At 41.7% G+C, this 25,440-nt stretch overlaps 1 protein-coding gene across 6 annotated transcripts in view; it reads right to left on the reverse strand.

Annotated features, from left to right (window-relative positions):
- Positions 1–273: 273 nt before the first annotated feature.
- MARK3 (microtubule affinity regulating kinase 3) overlaps positions 274–25,440 on the reverse strand; it is a 123,680-nt gene continuing 98,513 nt past the window's right edge. For 3 of the 6 annotated variants that reach the window (XM_053254326.1, XM_053254305.1, XM_053254348.1), the window contains 5 exons: positions 17,851–17,954; positions 11,859–12,116; positions 8,793–8,819; positions 2,960–3,004; positions 274–864 (listed from right to left, as the gene is read on the reverse strand). In XM_053254326.1, coding sequence (XP_053110301.1) covers positions 519–864; positions 2,960–3,004; positions 8,793–8,819; positions 11,859–12,116; positions 17,851–17,954 — 780 coding nt within the window. In that variant the 3' untranslated portion in view covers positions 274–518. The remainder of the gene's footprint in view (positions 865–2,959; positions 3,005–8,792; positions 8,820–11,858; positions 12,117–17,850; positions 17,955–25,440) is intronic. The other 3 variants (XM_053254316.1, XM_053254336.1, XM_053254343.1) reach the window with 3 other exon arrangements.

The raw sequence follows: 25,440 nt of genomic DNA on the forward strand, positions 1-25,440 counted from the left end.
TTAACTTGTCAGTTATTTTCAAGTAAAGAATTCTCAAGTGCTTCCACCTTGGCCATTTCAATTTTAGCACCAAAATTAGCCCAAAAAAGAGGTACTGGTACAGCTCCGATGCTTTAAATGAACTGCTTACATAGAATATCTTTATATTATAATTATACACACGTACTGTACATTCACACATCCACACAAACAGGAGGCATATTCAAATGTATATATATTGTGTTTTAGATTGCCCATCAGGACTCAGAGCAATGGAAATAAAGCAGAAGGGAATAATATTTTACATAGTAGGCAACTTTAATGCTGTAGTGCACTTATAAAAAAAAGTCCAACTCTCCCTCCCAGCTCAGCAGCTTGTCTCATTTTTTTTTAATATCATGATTCAGAAGATGCAGAATTTATTGCCCTAAATATTATTCTATACATTTCCATTGATGTTCTCCAAAAAAAAAGAAAAGAGGGGAAAAAAACCACTTGAAATTGCTACCTTAAATTTACAAACTTGATTGCTCTTCTCATTACAGCTTTAATTCATTGGCAATTTTGGAAGCAATGTTTTTAAAAGCTATGGATGTTCCCGATATCCGTTTAAAGCGAACTCCGTTCAGTGACAGTCTCGGAAGCTTACACACCTCCATCTCCCATTGCACAAGATTTTCTGCATGGCCATCCCCATGGACACAGAAAAGCAAGAATCGCTCCCTCTGTTCATAGTCACAGTTATTGGCATCCAGGACCTTGCGAATTTCCCTCATCATGTCGTTAGGATCCATGGAACTGGTGGTTTTCATGCTCCACGTAAACCGCAGTGAACGAGGCTTGGCTTCCTTGTTGTCATCCTTCTGATCAACACTCACATTACGACTGCAAGGAAATGAAAGTTTAGTATTCATCAGATTAAGCAGTTTCCTTTCAAGCTATGTTAGTAAAAGCCAGCATCTTTTGCAGCATGCACTGTTAAGTGTGTTATCTTAGCAGATGCTACCAATCCCCACTGGATAAGGCAGGGGTAGGCAACTTTGGCTCTCCAGTTGTTGTTGAACTACAAGTCCCAACACCCCCAGTGACAATTTATTGTGGCTGAAGATGATGGGAATTGTAGTTCAACAACAACTGGAGAGCCAAGGTTGCCTACTCTTGGAATATGAGCTCCTGCTGTTGCTAGGCACTTGCTGAATTAAAGACTAGGCCTATAAAGTTAGAGCCAACTACATACAGCATGCAGGGATGTTTTCTGTCTCCAACGGCCCCTGTTCTCACGTAGAAAGCTGCTCTGGGAAGGAGAGGTGCGTTTTAAGATTATAAACCACCTAAAGATCATCAATTTGGGCAGTATCAAAATGTAACCAACAAATAAATGGAGGAATGGTGGGTGGTGGTCCTTAATCTTTTCCTGGCAAACAGCTTCTGTGTTTTGAATCACACCCCAAGCTGCTTTCCTTTCTGACGAGGTATCAAACATGTATATACAACCCTTCCAAAGAAAACCCATATTATGCAGATGTATGCAAGCAAATGTGCCAAATCTGTGTATCATTCCAAAAGTGGAATCTGAGTTTGATCACTTAAGTCTTCCCAATGGAGGGCACAATAACTTGATCACTACTTAACGTGCCAATCAAAAAGGTCTTGTTCTCTGACACTATGGGATGCACATGAAGCTAAAACCTTTTGCAATTACTTCCCCACCTCCCTACAAATTGAAAAAAACCATCACATTTTTGTTTTAAGTACTAGTAACTCTGGGCAAAAGTGACACGTATGTTTAGCTCCAAGAGGGATCTTGGAGTTAGAAAGACTAGTTATGTACAGTGTCAAAGTTTAGCAGCTTTAGAACAAACACTGGAAGGTATTAGTGACAACAAAAATCTATTGTTTCAACTACAATTGTTAGAACTAAAATGGTCAAAACACAATGGCTGCGATCCTATAAGGCAAGCACAACTACGGCAGCGATGGCATGGATTCTGCTTGCAGTTCTCTAGATCACAGCCTTTCTGTGTCAAAACACGCTTGCATCTATATGAAACACACAAAAAACAGATTCTATTCTGCTTCCTACCCCATCACAATTTATGCTGCCCTTTTCAGAAGGGCTGAAAGAAAATGAAAAATTACAGAAATTTCTAGAATTTCATATTGTTCTTCTGCTGCAGATTGTGAATTAGTGGTGGAGTGACCTGAAAACAGGTAATCTCTGAGTGAACACTCTTTAGGAAAAGGGTTATCTAGTAATATTAAGCTCTGTGCATGGAATCAGCCACTGAACACTTCAGAGTTCATTATTGTTCAAGTGGTGCCCCGGAGAGAAGCACACTTCGTTTAATGATCTAGCACTTGATATTTTCTAACAGGGGGATCCCAGTTTACATAGTCAGTTTTGTGTTCTTTTAAAAAAGAAGAATGATCTGCAATGAAATCCTAGAACTTCTGTAGGTGAGCTGAGCTCACCGTTCACACCCAAGGCTCTCTTATTGGCATTACTGTGATTAAGTCCACATCAAATGAAACTGATTTCTGTGCTGTGGTAACCAGCAAAAGTGAAAATATAAAACTTGGGAGTTTAACTACACATATCATTTATTTGTTTAATAAAGAGAGATAATTCCTTTCAGCCATGGTCTCAGGCTAAGGAAGGAAATGTCATTTTAGAAGACTCCAGTAATATGATAGCCATCTTGATGAAATGCCAGAACCATTACAGTCCTAAGACATTAGTTTTAGCCAGGGACGGATGTTTGTGGGGGGGGGGGGGCACGAGGGCAGGATACATATATGTGAGAAATCAGTCATATGTAAGTGATTTGATCACAGTTTGACAGGTAAGAGGTATTTTTGGTTTTACATATTTGTTAAAAGGATACCACCACCAGTGTCCTGTTTAGGACACTCAAGGGAGTGGAGAAAGGAGTTAAACTCAATGAAGATAATGTTTTAAGCAAAAAATAGTTGCCCTCACCTTGAGCCCTCATATCTCCCATTCCTCTCATATTCAGTCGGGAGCCTCAATGAAAAGAATGCCGAAGCACAAAGGAAGCAGGAAAGAAGACAAATCTTACGCTAGCATGAATAAGGTTGGCATAATACTGCAAAGTGATCTCTCAATCAGTTTACAATTGCAATTAAGCGCCTGGGTTAAACACACACATGATCAGTAAAGTCATAATAACGAGCATCTTTGTCCAAATAAAATATATTTGGAAACCTTGCTATTAGGGGTACATACTGACAAAGAAGAAGAAGAAAGTTGTGGGTGATTCTCAGGAGGATCCTACTGACACAATGCCCAATTCACCAGAAACAATGTGCCACAATGGCACTCACTGAAGACCCTGCTGCTCATATAAGGAGCTGACAGATGGGGCAGGGGGGAGATCAAGTTCCAGCAGTTTGATTCATGTTGCAATGCTTAAAGGTTCATCTTCATGATTCTTTAAATAAGCTCATGAACAATAATGGCTAACCGCTTTGCACTCCAGATATTAAAGTACAGTATCTGGCTAGAAATGTTATCCACTATATGATTCCATCCACTTAACATCCTCTGGTTTACTTATCAAGTATAAAACTTACAAAAGAAACAGAAATTGTGCAAGAAAAAAATTATGAACAGTTGCAAGGAGGAATGAAAGAACAATGCAATGACAGACATAATAGAAGAAGGTTCCTGTGCACTTAATACAAGTTTCCTAGTGAATACAGGTACATTATGTTTATAAAACCACCATCTTTTCCTTCTTTGTTCTTGTCCACAGTTAATTTCTGCCTACAGATAACATGATTTCTACTGGCTGTGTAGGTAGGTAAACAGACAACAAAATAGTGGGAAATGTTTCCTCTGTATTAATTCAACTCCATCAAGCACACACGTGTATATTCTTTCTCACACTGTCTCTTACTTACACACAGAACTGAAAGCACCTTAGTAACAAAGTCTGTTTACAGAATTTATCCCTAATATGCAATTTCAATGCCACCCTAGTGGTCCTCTATAGAATTGGATTTAACCAGGTGCAGAATTTTAATTTTAGCTCAGAGTATTCAGCTGAGGGACAGCTGAGGTTCTGCACTCCAACTTCGAAAACCAACAAGCTGCAATGCATTGCACTCTCTCTCTGGAATATCATGTAGCACAGTGTGCTGAATTTTCAGCACTATGCAATACATTGGCTTTGGCTGCATTCTTGAAAGAATTTTTAAGTCCAATGTGACAGAGCGAGAAAATCTGATGTTGGCACACTATTGGGTGATTCATTGGCTATTTAACATTGTTAACAGCCCTACACAACTCAAATGAAGTACAGCAACACAGGCTAAACTTCATCTGCACATTTGTACTATTTTTCCAGAGAGCCAAGATATGATGTACTTAAAAAATGGTCAGAAGCAAATAAGAGAAATGCTGGAGGTAATCTTAGCCCACAACCCACTGTTGTCTATTGAGTTATGCAAGATAATTCATATTGGAAAGATGTCAAGGGTTTGTTTTAAATCATTTAGCAACAGCAAAAATTGTATGTGCTAGACACCGATTAATTTCCAGTCAACCCACAAAATAAGACTGGCTCAACAAGGTTAGAGGGGATGATAAAACAGACAGAACATAAATACTTCAGAGAGGTCCCAGAAGGATATATGGCTTTCACGAGACTTAGGTTCTAGCTGCTGATTATTCAAGCAGGATGGGCTCAAAACACAGTAGGCTTCAGCATGGATTTGCATTCCATTTAAGCTAATGAAACGACATCTGGTAATTCAGTAATTGCATCTACAGCGTGTTTCTATCACTATCCCATGAAACGTTCTGATTTCACAAACATTCCCCAGGGACTTCACAACCTCCCATCTTGTTTTGGCCAGTCACTCCCACTCCGAGAGCAGGAGTGTACATGTGGGTTCAGCTGGGTATCATGACACATTTTGCAACCTTCAGTCCTTTAATGCTGAAATGTTCAGAATGTTTCCAACTTTTGTTGAAAAGTGGGATATAAATATCCGTCTTCATATTTCTCTAGTTGCTAAGGAGTGTTTTTTTTGAGAGGTGGTGGGCAGGCAGAAGGGGTATTGCATGTTACAGAGGTTCCTCAACCAAAAAAGGGTTGAAAACCACTGATCTACACAACTATATGCACACACGAGTGCGCGCGCACACACAATAAAGTTTACAATACAGGATTAAATTCTTGAAATACTCAGGAGAGAACCAGATACACCTCATTTTACAACAATATTCTAGGATAGTGATCACATATTGAAACAGGCTACTAGTATCAAAAACTAACTATTAAAAAAAGATTACAAATTCTCTCAAAAGTGTCTTAGTTCAGCACAATCATGCTTCAACTACCACCAGACTATGGAATTCACCCCCTGGGGACGTCTGCTCCCTCAATTGCCTCCTACCCTTCTTTACGCAATGGAAGATCATATTATTCAGGTGTGCCTTCAGGGAATGGGGAAAAACTGTTGCATGGCATTTTATGACTTTATGTGGTTATCTATGGAGTTGTAGCAGTATTAATCTTGTCTGCTTTTAAATTAATTTTATATTATTTTTGTTTTATATTGTTTTAAATTTTAACTAAGTGGTCGCTAAGAGTCGCCACTAACTTGACGGCACTTAATCAATCAACGTCTTAAGCCGCCTTGAAAACAGCTTATTAGTGATACCATCACTAATATTATATTCGTGAAAGGCAGTACAGAAATATAAAAATAAGTAAGTAGAATACAATGTTCTGTGAGGATTTAAAATGTTAATGCTGTCATCAGGTCAGCTAAAATTCTATTTTCAGGAGATTCAAAGTATTAGACAGTCAGTGTTCTTTCTAATTTTTTTCATCTGTGAGCAGAATTAGTTTTATTCTGGGAGGCAGTATAAAGGCAGTGGGCGCACACATGCATTCAGGGTGGGGCCTTCCTGATTCAACTTGAGCAGGATCTAAAATTAACTGAGCACACTCAAAAAACGTGTGAGCATGCGCACATCTTAGAGGGAATGCTGTAGACAGTACAAAGTGAAAGTGTGTCGTGATAAAAACTACTACACCAAACACCACAAGCCAGGGCTCTTGTGAATTTCATGCATCCAAAAAGACTGGGGAAAATATGACTGCTCAAGCTTATTCAGCTTAATGCAAGTTTCATAAGTGATTACGGCATTTGTGCTGACATTGTAGGGATGTTTTATGAAGGACTTACAGCATCTATTACATGTTGGGAGACAGAACATGGATTTTTTTGTATTTATACTTCTAAGTAACAGTACATTTATTTACTGTTGCAATTCCCTTGCTGCCTTTTACCAGTTAACATACAGAATCAGTACAAATAATCTAGTTTTGGATTCCAGAAGAGCCAACTGATAGATCAACAGGTTTAAAAACAGAGAGCCTGGGCTTTGACTTGGTAATGTACTCACTTTAATAATAAAATGGTGGCACATTCTGCTCTGAATGATCTCAACTTCAACATAACTGCTTTCAATTTACAAAGAAGGTAAAGTGTGTGTTCCTGTGCTTTCATTATCATGCTTATGCATGGAGTGGTTAGTTTTCAAGATTAAAAAGACTCTCTTTGATTCACGTCACAGTTTGGAATTATTAGAAGTTGACTGGGTTATTTATCTTGGAGGTTTAAGTAGGATAACCAACTCTCTTGTATACATGTGAACATTCAGTTGTATTAAAAAGCAGATAGTGCCTAGAGTGAACCTAGCTTAGGAACTTCATCTTTTGTCTGAAAGTAACTTTTGATGTGATAGAAAAAGGAAGGGGCTTCTATTGAGGGCTTATGCATTTTGTTGGAGAGCCCAAGGTACTTACAGGAGGCAGAAGTACAACTCTAATGTCTGAAGCTGCCTGCAAATATGCAGCCAAATTATACAATATTGAATCCCTGGCCTGTTGGGAACTGAACTCAGTCATTTCAACTCAGACCTGATGGACGTTGTTCCATTCATCCAAGGGAGGTAGCTTCATATGCAAAGAGATACCCATGCAGAGCTACACCATTCACAAAAATCAAAGGGGATGTTTTCAATGAGGAAAATTCACGTGTACATCAAAATCCAGAAGACCACAGAAGATCACTAAATGTTAAGCGCAAGAAGTTAGACTATTCCAGGTATAGGCAAAGGTGTTATACCCTAGTCTAGGGCTGCACAATTTCAATCTTCCAGCTGTTGAAGGACTACAACTCCCATCATCTCCAGCCACAGAGGCCAATAGTCAGGGATGATAGGAGCTGTAGTCCAACAACAGCTGGTGGGCCAAAGTGGTGCAGCCCTGCTAGCTCTACCACCGAGAAATTTTGTGAATGTCAAGCAACTCCAAACCTAAGAAGTATAATCTTACGTATAATGGGGTGTGCATTAGTACCTTTTAGAAACTGAGAACTACTTAAAGCTGGAAAAAAACACCTTTTTCCTGCAGTGCCAGAAGCATTGAGTTTACATGCCAAAGCCATGCATGCTAAGTGCAATGTCATCCATCCAGGATGGCTTGCATATTACTAACTGCTTGCACTTTGAAAGAGATGAACTGCTTGGCTTACTATTACCTTAATATATGGAACTTTGAGGCTTTGTAGTTCTCAGTATGTCAAATTAGATCTAATCCTAATATTTTTACATATACCAACAGGCGTGTAGCAAGCTTGGAGTGGACCCTGGGGCAAAAAAACACAGTGGGGAAAAAGTGGACCCCTGCCCTGCCTTCCTCTAGAGAGGTGAAGGGGGCGGGGGGGGGAGCAAAGAGCAAGCTGTCACCCAACTTGTGGAACCCTCCAACTGGTCCTCTCCCTGTTCAATTTTAGCCGCACCCCTGTCTACCAAGTAAAGCAGCAGAGGCCACAGTCATTTTTAATAATTCTCCTTCAAGAAGCTAGGAAACACTGTCCATTCCAAACGAAAGATGACTGTACTTGAAAATATTACTATCACAAGAGATGCTTATAATTCTGGCTATGTATCAGAACAGATTTCTAGCTCAGGGACTCAACCTGTGGTACTCCAAATGGTGCTGAACTATAATTCCGATCTACAATTTATGGTGGTAGGAGGAGTTGTGATTCAGCAACATTTGGAATATCACAGCTTGGCAGCAGTGTTCTCGCTAATTTTGTTCATCTGCATGAGGAATGAGTTTTGTTCTGGGCAGCAGTATCAAGGCAGTGTGTGTGCGCACATGCATTCAGAGTGGGCCCTTCCTGATTCAACCTGAGCGGGATCTAAATTGAACTGAGCAGACATCAGAAAATGTGTGAGTGTGCACATGTGCACACTTTAGAGGGAACAGTGCTTGACAGTCCCTGTTCCAGCATATCATTACTTGCAAACCATTAGAAAAAACAAAAACCTAGGATCAGGTCCCAAATATATTATGGCCGGTGGTAAACTAACCAACCCAGTTCTTAAACTAAAATTAAGACTGAGAAAGCAAGTACAAGTTTACTTACCTTTGTATTACACTTTTAATCAAGGTTACTAAGCATATCATTCTTCAACCATAAGCATGCTAAGTGTATTAGTATAAAGAACAACATTATTGTTGGTACTATCAAAGTAAGTAGAGCGCACAAGGCATGCTTTGCATCTCATTATTCAAGTGCCAGAGATCCTTATGGATTATCATTAGTTAATGAATTTCTTTTCATATTTTGGGTACGTGAAGAGTATTTAGTTCTCAGCAGAAAGTTTAGTTTTTGTTTGTTTTAAAGAAAAACCAAGGCTAGAAAGCCAAATTCAATGTTAATTGCAAGAGCTGGTTCTTAGAATATAAGTAAAATCCTACCTTTTGATAAACCTGAATGACATGTTTCTAAAAGAAATTAAGCCAAAATTATAATTAATAAAATGTGCTGGTATTAAATAAATCGAAAATCCATTCAATAAGTGAGACATACAATGATAAGACTGACTCAATGAAATACGGAAACAATAGTTTCAAGTTTTTTCTGGAAATAAAGATTGGTTATTGAATCGGATGGTGTTTATGTTTTAAGAAAAAAATGATGTTTTGCTTCTTGAAGTGCTCTTAGTAGGTAATTAATGGGGAGATCCAGTCCCTCTCCTATAAGACCAATAATCCCCTTCTATCACTTCTGTTTTCTTAATCTGACAGTCAAGCAAAGTCCAATTTGCATAAGGGTTGTCTGGATGCAGTGAATACCGTTTTGAACACTGAGGAAGACAGTCTGTGCTTTTCTAGCCCTTACCATGCCAGAGGAGAAAGCTTGAACACAATGAGCTGCTTTGGAAGATGCATCTGCCCAGCCCCACCTCCCGTGCAATGAGACAGGGATGTGTATATCTCACTCCACCTTCCAGCATGCCGTTCCATTTCTCAAAATAGAAAAATATTAGGTTTCATCCAAACTATTTCCTGGTATATGATTGAAGCTGCATACGATTCTGACAACCTGCCCACCATGAAATTAGAAGTGTAACTGTATGTTGGGAGGGAGATCATGTATGCGTATGTCTCTTATTGCATGAGGATGAGGTTGGTATAGACAAATTGTCCAAACCAGCCCAGAATCTTTCAAAGGCCTGGGGTTTAGACACTTATCTTCTAGGAACAGGAGTTGTGATTCATACGGAGCATAATTATGTCAATTCCCATAGCTTTTTAGTGCATGTCCAAAAACCTTTGTCTCGTTTTCAGCCCAAACCCTTCAACTCACACTTAATTTTGGGAAATCTGCATAAATTATGCTGAGTATGTAATTGCTGCATTCTGAAGTGAAAAGTTAGCATTTTGGTTTCCAGTTTACATAGCTCTGTTCACTTGATAAATGACACCGAGGCCTTTGATAATAGAAAAAAAAAGGGTGCTATTGTAATTGGATGTGTCTAAAATCTTATTAGCTACAACAAGGCTCCCAGCTGATACACCATTTTTGAACTCGGAACTCTGAAAACTCTAGCCTATCACAAGATTGATATCTACCTACAAATATTGTCAAACTTCTCAAGGGATGATTGATTCAAATATGCAGCTTACTCAAAGTGTGTGAGGAATATGCCAACAATTATAGCTCCCCATTATCACTTTGGGGGTGTAAATGATATTTCACTTCACAAGTCAATACAGGCAAGGTAAAAAAGCAGCCTGGGGCCTATTGCAAAAATATTTTAAAGTTTCACGTTTCAAATGGATATTATGAATGTGTGTTTCAGGAGGAATAGCCATGTAAGTTTGTTGTATCAAAAAAAAAAAGGTCTCTGTTAAGGTATTTGGAATATCAGATTCAAGTCCCTGGTGCTTAGGAAAACCTCTGACTATGTTAAGTAGGGTGACCTACAGGTTCCTCTACAGGGCTCTTATTTTCAGTCATGAGCGTTCTGTATCTGAATATCCCTTCTCTGCCATTCAGATGTGTGGGATGCTTCACACAGGCATCCCCTCCCATCCACCAGAAGGCAGAAATAGATGCTGGACTTACCTGGATTATGATGTCTATGCATAAGGATTAATATGGTATGACTATATTACATACTAATCTGGCATAACTGAAAAGAACTCACATACCTGAAAGGACTCAGTTAAGTATGCCTCAATGGTTCTGCAAAATTGACAGTTACAACAAGACGGCTCAGTGCTTTCCAGAGAAGCTTCTCAGTGGCACCATGAACACACAAAATGTCTATTAATCAGTCTTGTCTACTCTAACTAGCAGTGGTTCTTCAAGCTCTCAAGTATATAACTACCCCAAAATCCTTTTCACTTGGGAGACACCAGGGCCTGAACCTGGGACCTTGCACATACAAAGCAAGCTTTCTACCACTCAACTATGCCTCATGACCTCTTCATTTAATGGAGTTGCACACATGAAACTGTAACGAGGGCCACTTGGATAGGTGGTGCCCTATAACAAATCTTGTTCTAAGCAGAGGCCCATGAGGGTTTGCCTTTTTCAGACATGGACTGAATAAAGTTGAAAGCCTACTAGCAAGGCATAAGTTTTATCGGTTTCAAACTATATTTTGAATTTCTCCTGTTAAGAATGTCACTCTCAGTCCTGCATATCAGCATCTACACTGCCTGTGTGCTTTTCTCTATAGATGAGAACGTGAAGCACCAGATTCTAGCAAGGCATCCATAGTTAGCTCCCCATGCTCACCACAGAAGTGTCCCAGGGGAAAAGGTTCTTGCTTTCACTCTCCTGAGTGTACAGTACAGAGGTGAACCAGGATTATTGCGAAGATGGGTCTTTTTGGAAGAAAGAAGCAGGTTGTAAGTATACACTGACTTGATGAGACTTCAAAGCGTCAAGATTTCCGAAATGTCCAGCTGCTCTTACACTGGCAAGTGTGTGAGAGGAAAAAATAGGATTGCTTCTTGAATGAAGCTGATGCGGGCTTCTGCTTAAGAGACTTTCTAAGTTAAAGCTTCACTCACAGGCCAACTGCAATACTGCATGCCACTGCTGAAGTCCAGATTCCTCAACAGTTCTGGTATCTTCAATATGGCTCAGTTTAACACAGCTTTTGTAACCTCTCCCTTTTAACTCAATCTCATAGACTAAAAGTGCAAACTACAATCATCATGGCTGGATCAGAGCTCAACATGCCACACTCATCTGAGGAGAACATTCATAAAGGTTTGAAAGAAAAGAAAGGCAAGGTGTTACACGCTTAGTTTTACCATACCACAAATATGTTTCCAGCATTTGGAAATTCTGTACCAAAATGTTTCAAAAGTAGCACTTCACACCTCACATTCCAGAATTACACAAAAGTTAAGTTTAAATGATACAGACACATAAAACATGACTAGATTGTATATTCTTGTCTACCAAGAATGTCTGTGCTGAGCAAACGTCACTATATATTGCTATTCTTTAAAAATACACACCTCCTTGTCAGCTTTGAAGTCAATTTACTGAACAGGTTGGTGGAGCCCCTGCTTCGGGACTGGGAGAGCGGCGTTGCTTCGTGAGACAGGCTGGGAGAGGCAGGGGGCCCATTGTAAGTGGCAGTGCGCCTCTCTCTCGGTTGGCCATGGAAAGTACTACGACTGGCAGTTCCTCGTGGGAAACGGATGCGGTCTGGCGTTGTGGCGCTGCTGATGCTGTGAGTTGAAGCAACTGGTGTCCTCTGGTCAGGAATAGTGCTAGAATAAGGCAGGTGAATTAAAAAATATATATATATATATCTGCAGAAACTCACACTTTTCAAGACAAAAGGTACATGTTTAGAAAGAGGATACAACTTTACAACAGTACACAAAACACTGTTTATAGATTACAATTTGAAAGGAAGCACATAAATTGTTTAATATTTTACAATGAAATAGAAACAAACAGGCAATCTAAAAATAGGTAATTGGCAGGGGAAAAGCTCAGTCTAAGGGAACTTCACAAGGATTTTTCCCCCCTGACAAGTAACACAAGAAAGTAGACTATCAGTGCAACTTCTTTCTATAAATATAAATGCAAGAATCTTCCTTTCTTTTGTTCTCTACCCATGGAGATAATTTGAAAGTCTCTGTGAAAGAGAAGTTCCATAAGAAGCCTCTAATTTAAAATATTAATTTTAATCTTTTCTAAAGTTATATGAAGACTAGATTATAATATTTAGCAGGGTAGGAGGAGGATTTGACAGTATCAAAGGAATAAGGGACACTCAAGATGTTCATTAGGAAGGGATCACATCAATTACAACTTTGACCACCACAAGACAAAGGAGGGAGGAAAACGCACCTCACAGATATGATTTTCTATCACAATCTATGACTAAAGGTTCCACAGCACAGAGTTAAGCAGCAGTGGATACCAGTTAGTTTCAGAATAACGTCAGCATTTCTTACATAGACCTGAAGTTATCTGTGCCATTGTTTATTGGAGGCAACATCATCTTCGCGTGCACAGAGGCCGACATGGACATCGACTTCTGATGTCGCAGCCGAACACTGGTGGAGGGTGTGGTACAAACTGTAGCAGGGCTAGCTGCGTAAGCGAACATTTCTGTCAGGCTGTGAGAGGGTTTGGGTTTAGGCAGAGGCAGAAAGAACAGTATGATGGACCAATGACAGACATGGAAACTACCGTAAGTAAAACCACCACCTGTCCTTTCCTCCCATGCACATCTTTATTTTGGTCAACTGCTCACGCTCACAGTCAAACCAACAAGCAGTTAAGGGACCACTGCTGGAGGTTTTTGGTTAAAACACACAAATAACATGCTGGTCACTAACAGTGTTCCCTCTAACAGGGATTCCCAGACGTTGTTGACTACAACTCCCAGAAAACCCAAGCAAAAGCCATTGCAGCAGGGGATTCTGGGAGCTGTAGTCAACAACATCTGGGAATCCCTGTTAGAGGGAACACTGATCACAAATGTATGAAGCTGCCTTACACTGAGTTAGACCACTGGTTCATCTAGCCCAGTACTATTCTTTAGAATATGTATGCACTGCTTTTCAATCAAAGTTCTCAAAGCAGTTTACATAGCAAAATGAATGAGAATGAGACTACGGTTCTTTGTCACAAAAGGGCTACATCCAAAAAGAAACACAAGGGAGAGAACAGCAACAGTCATTGGTAGGGATGCTGTGCTGGGATGAACAGGGATAGTTGCTCTCCTCCTGCTAAATAAAAGAGAAGTGATACTGTTTAGTTTTCTAGTTCTGCTTATCTGAAAACCTTAACTGATGACAATTAGTTAACTGATGACCAACAATTGAATCTGGGAAATAGGAAACTGCCATGTACCAAGTCAGACCATTGGTCCATCTAGCTCAGTAATGTCTACACCACCTGACAGCAGCTCTCTAAGGTTTCAGGCAGGAGTCTTTCCCAGCCCTACCTGGAGATGTCAGGAAGTGAACCTGGGACCTTCTGCATGCAAAACAGATGCTCTACCACTGAGCTACAGTCCCTCCCTATCTGGGCCCTTGTGTATGTAAACATATGTTCTACTTCGGAGCTATAGTACCTCCCTTCTAGGGGTGTGCAGAATGTTATGACATGGGCCGTTCCAAACTCGGAACAGAACCCCCTTTAAAAAGGAGTCCTGTTCTGAGCTCAGAAAGGAACCTTGTTCCGGCTGCAATGTCTAAACCCTGTTCTGGATTCCAAAATGGCAGCTGGGACATTCTGACTGGAATGGGAGTCATTCCGTCAGAGCCAACGGAACATCCTGAGTTTTTTGAGTCAGTTCTGGACACGGAACGGAACACAAAAATCATTTCATACACACCCCAACTACCTTCTATAGTTATTTTAAATGGCCATGTGGAGGAGGACCAAAGAGAATGACTTCACTGTCACTCTGCTAGAGAAACTTACAATGCAAAAAATTCTAAAAACTCAGACCAAATCCCCTCATACTTGGAAAAAGAACGTACACTGGCTGCTAGAGTAAGTAAACCAAAGAGCCATTTTTCAATATCTGGAGAGTATTTACATTTCCAATTTTGCAGAATAATACGTTCAGACACCAGAAAGACCCTAGTAAGCCATTTCCATTGATTAAGGGATATTCCTTCTACATTAGAAGGCAATCCCAACAAAATGAAATAGGATAGAGAATATTCCCTTGCTATAATTAAGTTAATATTGTCACTTATCTTTTTCCACAATGGAGATATTACTGCTGGAGAAACTTAAGCAATTGTCTATACTATGCCAACTCAAACATTTCTGTGGCTTGCTGTAGTTTTGCCATTCACTAGGAAGCAACTCCCTCGTAACCATGAAGACAAAGCAAGCACATACTACAAATTTACCAATGCTACTGGTGAAAAAAAGCATGTGTTGAAAATCCATTACATAAAGCACTAGATGGCTGATGATGGCTATGATTAACCTGCAATTCTGCATAAACACTACAACAGCATGTCTGGCCAAATGTTTGGATACTCTGAAACATGGATTCTCAATGTTGGGTCCCCAGATGTTATTGGACTTCAACTCCCATAATCCCCAACCAAAGGGCACTGAGGATTATGGGAGCTGAAGTCCAATAACATCTGGGGACCCAACATTGAGAATTCCTGCAAGTCTGAACCATGCACCTACATACCCACAACTGGCCATTTCTCACAATCAATCAGACTTTACTCACTTCAGTCCCATAGTCTGCAGTACTCTTTTACAATTATATTTACGATCAAGAGGGCTCTGAAAGTGGTTCAGGGGCACTGAACAGGGTAACATTCTTCAAAAGGTTACGAAAGCTCAAATTGCCGTTGACTACAACTCCAATCATCTCTAGCTACAATGGCCTTTGGATGAGGATTATGGGAGTTGTACTTAACAGTGGGGAACCTTGGTTACAGGGAACACTGGTTTAGGTTCCACTATATAACAGGATAAAAAACCCTCAACCACCTGTCCCATCAACTTGATAACATGTTAATCCACAGGCATGTTATGGGTGGAAGAGTCTGGAGGATGGAGCTTGCCAAAGGCTACCATCCAAGTTCATGGCCTGAGATCTCAATCAGTTCATTGCTCATATCCTTAACTAAAGCATTATATCAGTCCTTGTTATTAGAGCTGATGATTAACTAGCAGGAGAGAGGTCTTAACAGCATGATCCTCTCTTCAGGTACATTATGGTAAATGACAGCAGTGTTCAAGGTAAACAAGAACTAACCAAATCAAATGTTTCGATGGGGCTCACAGCTAAAACCTTGTCTAAATGAAAGCAGCTTCTTGTAGTACCAGAGGAGGAACAGAATAGAATAGAATTTTATTGATTAGTCCAACGATCATATCAACCAGTGGAGGAGATTATCTGAAAGTCTTTATTCTTAATTAGAATAAAACGTTTCTTCTCCTGTATGTATAACTGGCAATAAAAACTTTCAATTTAGAAGGACCTATTTTGCACAACCGCAAAGACAAATAGAGCTTTCCTCCTTCAGAACATTCCTGCTGTTCAGCTTAAACTGCCCACAATTCTGTGAAATCTGCCCTAGCCAGTTCAAAACACAACCAGTTATATTTTGTCCACCTCACCTCACCTTGTCATTCTGAATAATTACAAGTAGGGCACCTTCTGGAATTAGACTTCAAACATCATTATGAAAGGAGGTTTATAAATGCAAAATCCATAACTATGGAATTTCTAATTCCAGGGATCTTATTTGACATATAGATGTTGCAAAAAGGATGTATTAGATGCAGGAGTAAGGAATGTGGGGCTCTCCAGATGTTGCCAGCTACAATTCCCATCACTCCTACCCAGTCACAATTTATTATATCTGGGGATGATGGAAGCTGCAGTTCAGCAACATCTGGAGAGTGCACGCCTACCCCTCTACTAGAGGAATGTGGTTTCATCTTTCCTCTATTATCCACCAGGATTCTTTTAACCTCTAATACAGTATAAGCAGCTTATTGTGGACTACTCTGTGCAGTAGACTTTGTATAAAAATTCACAACTGTCACTCAAAGCAGTTTTGCCTTTAAACTCACATGCATTAAATTCTCCAAGGGAGAGGGTGTGAAAGTTAAGACCTTCTTGGAGAGTCAAGTCAATTTCTCTCTGTGCTATCAGAGTAAATTGCTCGCGCTGCTTCCTTTCTGCCACCTTCCTCTTTTGTTTGAATTGAATATTCTCTAAAGGATTACAGGCTTTGGGTAGGAGATGACCTGCAATTTAGTCATTCAGGAGAAGGAATTAATTCCTTCCCTTCCCACCATGTTGCTTCATGATATGCCATTTCTTTGCAGTTCAGCAAAAGACTTCCTTGACTCCAAAAAGTTTGAGAAAAGGAGCACTGGACTTCAGGCTGAGAAGGCTGAAGAAGTGACTGTGACCAGGGACTAACCAGAAAGGTAACTGGGCAGAACAGAATTTAAAATGTTCTTTTCCTGTACGTGTCCATGGTAAGCGAAGTGTTAGCACTTCACAAAACTGTGACACAGTACCGAGCCTCCAATGCCTGAAACAAAGCAAAGATCCAGGATGTGAACGTAAACAAAATGACTTTGTACGGAAAACTTGGACATTTAGGAATGCAGTATACAAGAGCATCTGGATAAACACACTATTTTCATACAAAGGAAACCACACATTGGTTTTCTTCAGCCTTGAATGCAAAACAGAAACATTTGCTTTTAACTTTTAACTTGAAGGCTTAGAGAGAGAGTCTGGAAAGATAACAGAAGTTTATTGAAGTGTGTAATATACCTAACACATTTTGACTAACTGTCTTCTTCAGAGAGAGAGAGAGAGAGAGAGAGAAAATCTTATACAATATTATTGTATACAGTCCTGTTGCACCAATTCACCTACAGCACTTTGCAGATACAATGTGTTGAGAATATTACACAACAAAATAGATTTCTATTTTCTGAGGATCTGTTGGAGGCTTTAATTATTTTTGATGTTGCTCTCCTGAAGTGGAAGGAAAGGAGAAGCCTGTGGGTTTTGGTTTTTTTTTTTGGGGGGGGGTCAAATACAGTAAAACCTGCAGAAAGGTCCAAGAATCAAGTAATCCCTTTTATCCCACTTTGCACAAGAGCAAGCAATAACAACATTAAATACCAATGCTAAAATCTGCAGAGACCATGGACACAGGCCAGCCACTGCCTTAAACTTAAAGCACTTTTAAGTCATGTGGATATCATAGTTAAGTACATGCTTAAGTCTCCCATTAGAAAAAGGACTTTGGTGCTTAACTGTGTTTGGATCATTCATGCCCTCTGTATTCTATTTTCAAAAATAAGTTAGGATTTATCAAGATAGTAATTCTAATACAGTATCATGGTTTGTGTTCATGCTTATTGTCTTCGGGGTAGGGGTGAAGCTGCATGTTCTCAATGAATGGCATTCCGAAGAATAGAACTATTTCTTTTAAAACACAGCTAGTGTTCCCTTCAGAAGACTCTTACCTGCTTTCTTTACCATTTTGAATAACTGAGTGTCTATCTGCAGTGGTTCTTTCACTACAAACATATGTATTTCGCCGTGTCATGGCTCCAGGTGCAGTGTTGTTCTGTAAAGAAACAGAATATTTTTGTTAATTTTCTGAGAAAAAGGATGCCCAAGATTTTATGCATGGGAAACTTACACTTAGGCTGCATCTTGGCTTAACACACACATTTTTCACAGCTACTTACTAATGTAAGACAGCTACCCTACTAAAAGTAACTGAATTGAGGCTGTTCAATTATGCTGAAACAAAATTTGAGAACTCCTCTATTTTGACACACTCTATGGGTCTTCTAAAACAACAGAATTAATCTCTCAAATCTTTCTAATACTAAATTATGTGTAAAGGAAGAGCACAATTCAGGTGACTAGTAAAAATGGGGGGTGGGATGGAAGCATTATTACTACATACACTGGGAAGTAAAAGAATTTTAACACAAAAATGAAATCAAGGCTGTAAAGAAAATACAGTTAACACAAAATAAATTAAGAGAAAAGGTATACTTCAAGAGCTGGACAACGGATTTTCAAATATGTAAACACATATGCACAGAGGAAAAGAGAACCAAGAGGCCACTCAAAAAAGTACATTTTGTTTGGGGGCAGGAGCACAAAGAAAGTTAAATAATTACTTTGCCTCTGTCTTTACAGAGAAAGAGTGTGGAGATATGCCCAAGCCGGTGATCAATTTTCCAGGAATGACAGAAGAGCTAGCAGACAACAGAATGGTTTTTAAAAGTGTTAGATGCACTGAAAATAAGTATATGGTCAAGACAAACATGCACCCACTGAGGCTTCAGAGGAAACACATTTCAAACTCTCTCCCTCTTGAATGGTGCAACGAGTCAAGAATGGGATAAATTCCAACGACTAGAAAAGCAACAAGCCATTCCACGGCCATTCCCTTTCCCTACCCAATTATTAGGGAACAATATAAGGAGAAATAGAGGTCACCAAGTCAAGCATTCACTGTTGAGGGAAGTTTTGCAAGGGCTATTTTCACTGAAATCTAGTTAAGATATATACTAAGCAAACACTTTGATAAGGACAGGCTGATTACAGACAGGGAGACACCATGCTCAACTAACCTGCTGGAGTCCTTTGGAGATTTACTGCTACAACAAATAGGGAAATTCAGAGGACATTTAAACAAGGCTGGACACATACCATTAACTTAGTAGTGTGCACCAAATAAAGGGTAAAAGGAAACTAGAAACACTGGTATGAGGCAGATGCTGGCAAAAGTAACATACACGTTTTACGTTAGAAAGGAGGAATTCAAACAGTGGTGAGGTCTCTTATGGCAACAACATGGCATAAGAAATGTTTGCACAACAAGAAACTTCAATAAAATCTAACAAGGTCCCAGGAATCTTGCAGAATTCATAGACTGCTGTAAACTGTGCTGTCAGACACGAAGGAAAACACAACTTTTACTACCATACAGTGTTATAGTGCTAGCTGCTCTAGCCTAGGCTGAGTCAAACATATTAAGCCTTTTTCCAGGTAGTACTTTCCCCACAGAACTGTTGCTGGGGTCAGATCAGAAGCAGGCCTCAGACTGGTTCATGAACTCTCCTTGCTACAGGAAGAGGTGATCATCAAATGGGACCCCACACTTACATGCCACTTCCCTCCATGGTGAGGTTAAAAGCAGAGGAAAGCACAGAAGCTGAATGTCTGTTCCTAATCTCTTCCTGAGAATAAACAATCCTGAGGACAAAACATCTGACCAGGCAAACGGCATAAACATAAAATGGCATGAATGTCTATAATAAGTTTTAGGATTTGCTAACACTCTGAAGTAAATTGCTAGAACATAGGAGGAGCCCTGCTGGATCTGAGCCAAGGTTTATCTAGGCCAGGATTCTGATTCTAGTAACTAGCCAAATGCCTCTAGGAAGTCCATAAGCAGGGCTTGAAGGCAATAGCCCCCTCTCATTGCTACTCCCCCAAAACTGGTATTCAGGGTTAGGGTTAGGTTAGTGGCTCTGTGCATGAAGGGTTTCATGAAGACATCATGGGTAAGAGCCATAGCTGCTACCCCGAGGAACTGCAGTGTGTGTGTTTGGAGGTTTAGCCTGGTTTAAGTGCTTATGTACAAAATAATTAAGCAAGAAGCCTTCCATTGTAGAGAGAGATGATCACCTAGCTCCAATTCAAAGAGGTACGAATCAGTTGCCGAGCATACTCCTTGCATGCACAGAGGTCCCAGATTCAATACTCAACTAAAAAGATATCACTGGATGGGAAAATTTCTGCCCCAAACCATGGAAACCTGCTGCCAGTCAGAGCAGACAGTGCTGAGCTAGAAGGACCAATTGTCTTGACTCAGTATAAGATAACATCCTGCTATATCAGCTTTGTGACTACTCATCCTTTCCCCAGTTTCTCGGGTGTGCCAGCTGATGAGCAAATACTGTGTGACTTCTACAGTTGCCACTTCAAGGTGGGGGATCACTACTACTACTAATATACCACTTTTCAATGAAGTTCTCAAAGTGGTTTACATAGAAAAATAATAAGATGCTTTCCTTTCCTTTCGTGCACAATCTAAAAAGAAACACAAGGCAGGCACCAGAAATAGTCATTGGAAGGATACCGTGCTGGGGTTAGATAGGGACAAGTTACACTTCCTCTGTTAAAGGAAGAGGTAGGAAAGACTGTACCTTTACCCTAGCAAAGTGTGGTTTAGTCAGTTAAGCATGATAGTTCTGCTTGGAATGTGCCCCTGATGTTTCCAGCTCAAATTCTAAGCTCTCTACCTTTAAGGGAAGGATCATAAGTCAATGGTAGACCATATGTGGTGGGGGTGGGGGTTTCCCACAACTCAGTGGCAGATCACATGCTTTGAATGGAGGAAGTTCCAAGTTCAATTCCCAACACAGAACCAAGAAAGGAAGATCTCTGGTTAGCAAGGCTGGGAAAGACCCCTGGCTTAAGGCCCTGGATAACTGCTACTAATGAAAATAGCCAGTATAAGGCTAGATGAATCCACTAAGGCTATATCACGCCCAGCCTGAGTTAGGCTACATGTGAGAACTGCTGGGATTGGGCCCACTCCCAGTGGGGCAGTGTTGCATGGCCTGCTTTGAAAACCGGCTCTTAGCTAGGGTTAAGGGCTTGAGCAAGCTCTTAACCTGGGCTCTGGGATTGAATAGTTGACACTTACCTGAAAGGTAATTCTCCTCAGAAGTATGGGTTGTATCGGTTGCATATTATGGGTTGCTTCAACCTCCTGCTCCAAAACAGGGCCAATCACAGAGCTTTGCCTGCAACTAGGAGGGAGAAGCACCCCCTCAACCTCAGCTCTCTAACACTCCATGGCCAGAAAAACAAGAACAGACTGTGAACAAAGTACATAACCTTTGCAAGGGTAAGGACAAAACCCCAAGGGATATTTCCTAGTACTAACACAACACTCTCCAGGGAAAACAGTCCACCCCGGAAAGGAACGCTGCCCATGGACCAAAGGACAGAAGAGAAAAAGAGACCAGACAAAAAATGGGCGGGGCGCATACAACTCATACTCCTGAGGAGAATGACCCTTCAGGTAAGTGTCAACGATTCATTCTCCCGCAGAAGAGGGTTGTATCCACTACATATTATGGGACCTACCAGAGCTCCTGCAGACAAAACTCAGGTGGGAGTTGTAAAAGCCTGGTCCCTAGATAGAAACCACCTGTTGCAGGACCCTCCTGCCAAACGCAGCATCAACTGAAGCAAAGTTCTCTATCTTGTAATGCTTCACAAAGCAAGACAATAAGGCCCAAGTGGCAGGCTGGCAAATGTCTACCAATGGAGCCTGAGTGGAAAGAACAGCCGAGGAAGTAGCGCTTCTGGATGAATGAGCCATGATTCCCCCTGGAGAAGATACACCAGCAGAGCTGTAAGCCAACTGAATGCATTGGCAGATCCACTGAGCCAGGGTACATGTGGAGACCCTCTTGCCAAGGGGACAGTCCCTAAAGGAAATTAAGAGAGACTCAGAGACCCTGAAGGAGCTAGTACGCCTTACGTAAATTTTTAGAGCTCTATGTACATCCAACGCATGCCACCATTTCTCCTTAGGTGAAGATGGGTTAGACAAAAAGATGGCAGCATCAGTTCCTGGAATCTGTGGAAAATGGAATTCACTTTTGGTAAGTAAGTAGGGTCGGTACGAAGTAACACATACTTTGGGAAAACCAAGCACAGCTCCTTCACGGAAAGATCAACCAAGTCAGAGACTTGCCTAGCGGGTGTAATCGCAGCCAAACACAACACCTTAAGAGACAGAGTCTCAATGACACAGTCCTTACGGGCTTGAAAGGTGCCCTAGTAAGGGCCAAGTGGGAAGCCTATGAACCGTAGGTGGTTTTAGGATAACCACCCCTCTCAGGAACCTCTGGATATGTGGGTGCCCCAATAGAGAAGGCACACCCTGCATGTTTAAGACTGAGGCAATGGCAAAGACCTGGTGATGAAGGGTGTTGGGCCAAAGCCCTTATCGAGGCCCTTCTGCAAAAACCTGAGCTATTGAGGCTGATAATGGTATGACTCCTTGCGTGGCACACCATTGAGAAAACACCTTCCAGGTCAACTGGTATATCTTAACTATAGAAGGGTGCTGGGAGATCATGATGGTGCTTTGAACCGACTGAGAATACCCGCAGGCCACTAAAAAATTCCGCTCAATCTCCAAGAGAAGAGACTGAGCCATTCCGGCACCGGCTGGAAGACTGGCCCCTGCCTGAGGTGACTCTGAATTCCCAGGGCCATTGGAGCTTCAATGGACAGCTCGGACCGAAAACCAAGGCCGGTGTGGAGCTACTAAAATGACCTCTGCGCCCTCTTGACATATCCGCCATACGGTCTGTAGGATTATTGTCAGGGGGGGAAAAGCCCTTCAGGCCAAGGCATCCACCCTCTTGGCTCCAAGAGTTAGGTACTTGGACAGGAACTGGGGGCAGCTTGGCATCTGCTGGAGTGGTGAACAGATCCACTGTGGGCTGGCTGAACCTCTAAACGATCTGTTGAAATGTTTGATCGCTCAGCGACCACTCTGCCTGATCTATTTGAGAGTGCCTTAACCAGTCCGCCAGTGCCCAACACCCCGCTTACGTGGTCTGCCTTGAGGGACAAGAAATTGGCCTTGGCCCAAGCCAGCAGACTTCTCGCCTCCCTCATCAGGGCCTGGGACCTCATGCCTCCCTGTCGGTTGTGCCTTGGCAGTTGCACTGTCGGTTTGAACCAGGACATGATGTTTCTGGAGGGCGGACAAGAACTTCCTGAGGATGTACCTTATCACCCAGAGTTCCAGCCAATTTATGCTGTTTACCCTCTCTGACTTGGACCAGAGGCCCTGCAATAGGAGTCACTGACAGTGCCCCTCCCCCCAGCCTTGAAGACTGGCATCCGTCATTACCTGGATCCGGTTTACCGGGAGAAACATAACCCCCTTCAACGTGGCCGGGGTTGTCCACCAACCCAGGGACAGCCGTACATGTTCCAGTAAGTTGACCTTGAGCTTTGACCTTTCCATGACCTGGTCCTGCCAAGGCAAGAGAAACCATTGGAGAGGACGCGAATGGAAGCGACCCCATGGAACTATCCCTATGGTCGACACCATAACCCTCTGCAGCTGACTTAGTGACAGAATGTCGGACCTCGGGCGCAATATTAGTGACTGGCACTTGGAAACAAACTTGCATCTGCGTTAAGGAGAAAGGGGGACCAGTGACTGAACAATGTCGATGAACGCCCCCAAGTGCAGAGTCCTGGTTTGAGGCGTGAGAACGGTTTTGGAAACTGATAATGAACAACAACAAATATTTGAGAGCCAGCATGTTGTAGTGGATAGAGAGCTGGACTAGGACTGGGGAGACCTGAGTTCAAATCTCCATTCAGCCATGATACTTGTTGGGTGACTCTGGGCCAGTCACTTCTCTCTCAGCCTAACCTACTTCACAGGGTTGTCGTGAGGAGAAACTTAAGTATGTAGTACACCGCTCTGGGCTCCTTGGAGGAAGAGCAGGATATAAAATGTAAACTAAATAAATAAAAATAAATAAAATAAAAATATTTATATACCACGTTTCAACAAAAGTTTTCAAAGTGGTTTATATAGATAGATGGATAGATAGATTAGATAGATAAGATGGATCCCTGTTCCCTAAGGGCTCAAAATCTAAAAAGAAACATAAGACAGACACCAGCAAGAGTCACTGGAGAGATGCTGCGCTGTGGACGGAGAGGGCCAGTTACTCTCCCCCTGCTAAATAAAGAGAATCACCATGTTAGAAAGGTGCCTCTTTGCCCAGTTAGCAACGATGAAGCCATGAGCTTCCAGCACTGAGAGTGTGACTTGGATGTCCCCCAGGCTTCTCTGGACCAATGAAGACCTGATCAAAAGATCGTCCAAGGATACACATGGACTCCCTTGGTCCTCAAGTGCTCCACAAGTGCCACAATGATAAACAGGTTGCTCACCTGTAACTGATGATCTGGTAGAGATCCGTCGACATCCATAAGAACTGGGTACTGCGCCTGTGCAGGGACCATGCAGTAGCTATGCCGAAGCTTGTTGAGGCGTCCTGGCCACGCCCCACGTTCCGTGCGTGCTATTTAAGGGCGGCCAGGACGCACGTTCCTCAGTTCTTGGACGACCGCCGCAAGGTGACGACCATCCAGGTGAGTTTGTGAAGGTATTTCGTTTCAATACATACATAAGATCTTTATGGAAACAGATGCTGCACACCTAGCACACTGCTGCAGAGGGGTAGGAAGGGAGGGTCTTATGGATGTCGACGGATCTCTACCAGATCATCAGTTACAGGTGAGCAACCTGTTTATCTGGGTCGAGATCCGTCGAGATCCATAAGAAGTGGGTGTTTGGCAAGCTCCAAAGAGGAGGAGGGAGCAGTAGTAATCAAGGTAACACCCTTTTTAAAACACTCCTCCCAAAGTTAGTCTCTGCAGCAGAGCGTACATCTTTAGCATAGTGTTTCACAAAGGTTGTCTCTGAGGACCAGGTCGCGGCTTTACCGATGTCCACGAAGGTCACTCCGGAGAGGTGTGCAGCGGAGGAAGCATGAGCCCTGGTAGAATGGGCTTTGATGGCTTCCGGAGGGATTCGGTTCTGAAGCTTATACGTGAACAATATAAGGTCCACTAGCCATCTGGATAGACGTTGACGGGAGATGCAGGTCGCTTTGGAAGAGCCCGCATAGGCCACAAATAACCGAACCGTCTTTCGAAACGACTTTGTACGCTCCACGTAGAAAAGGAGCGCTCTGCGTACATCGAGAGAGTGCATGGATCTTTCTAGCCCTGAAGACGGGTCTCTAAAGAATGTAGGAAGGACAATGTCTTGGTTCAGATGGAAACTGGAGACTATTTTAGGTCGAAATGTGGGGTCCATACGCATCAGGACCCTATCAGGATAGAATTGAGTGTATGGGGGGTCACTCCGTAGAGCCACTGGCTCACTAACACGCCTGGCCGATGTGATGGCAATTAAGAAAGCGGTCTTCCAGGAGACTAGCTTCAGAGGCGCTGTTGCCATGGGT

The sequence above is a fragment of the Hemicordylus capensis genome, chromosome 1, assembly GCF_027244095.1.
Source record: "Hemicordylus capensis ecotype Gifberg chromosome 1, rHemCap1.1.pri, whole genome shotgun sequence".
NCBI classification, from domain to species: domain Eukaryota; kingdom Metazoa; phylum Chordata; class Lepidosauria; order Squamata; family Cordylidae; genus Hemicordylus; species Hemicordylus capensis.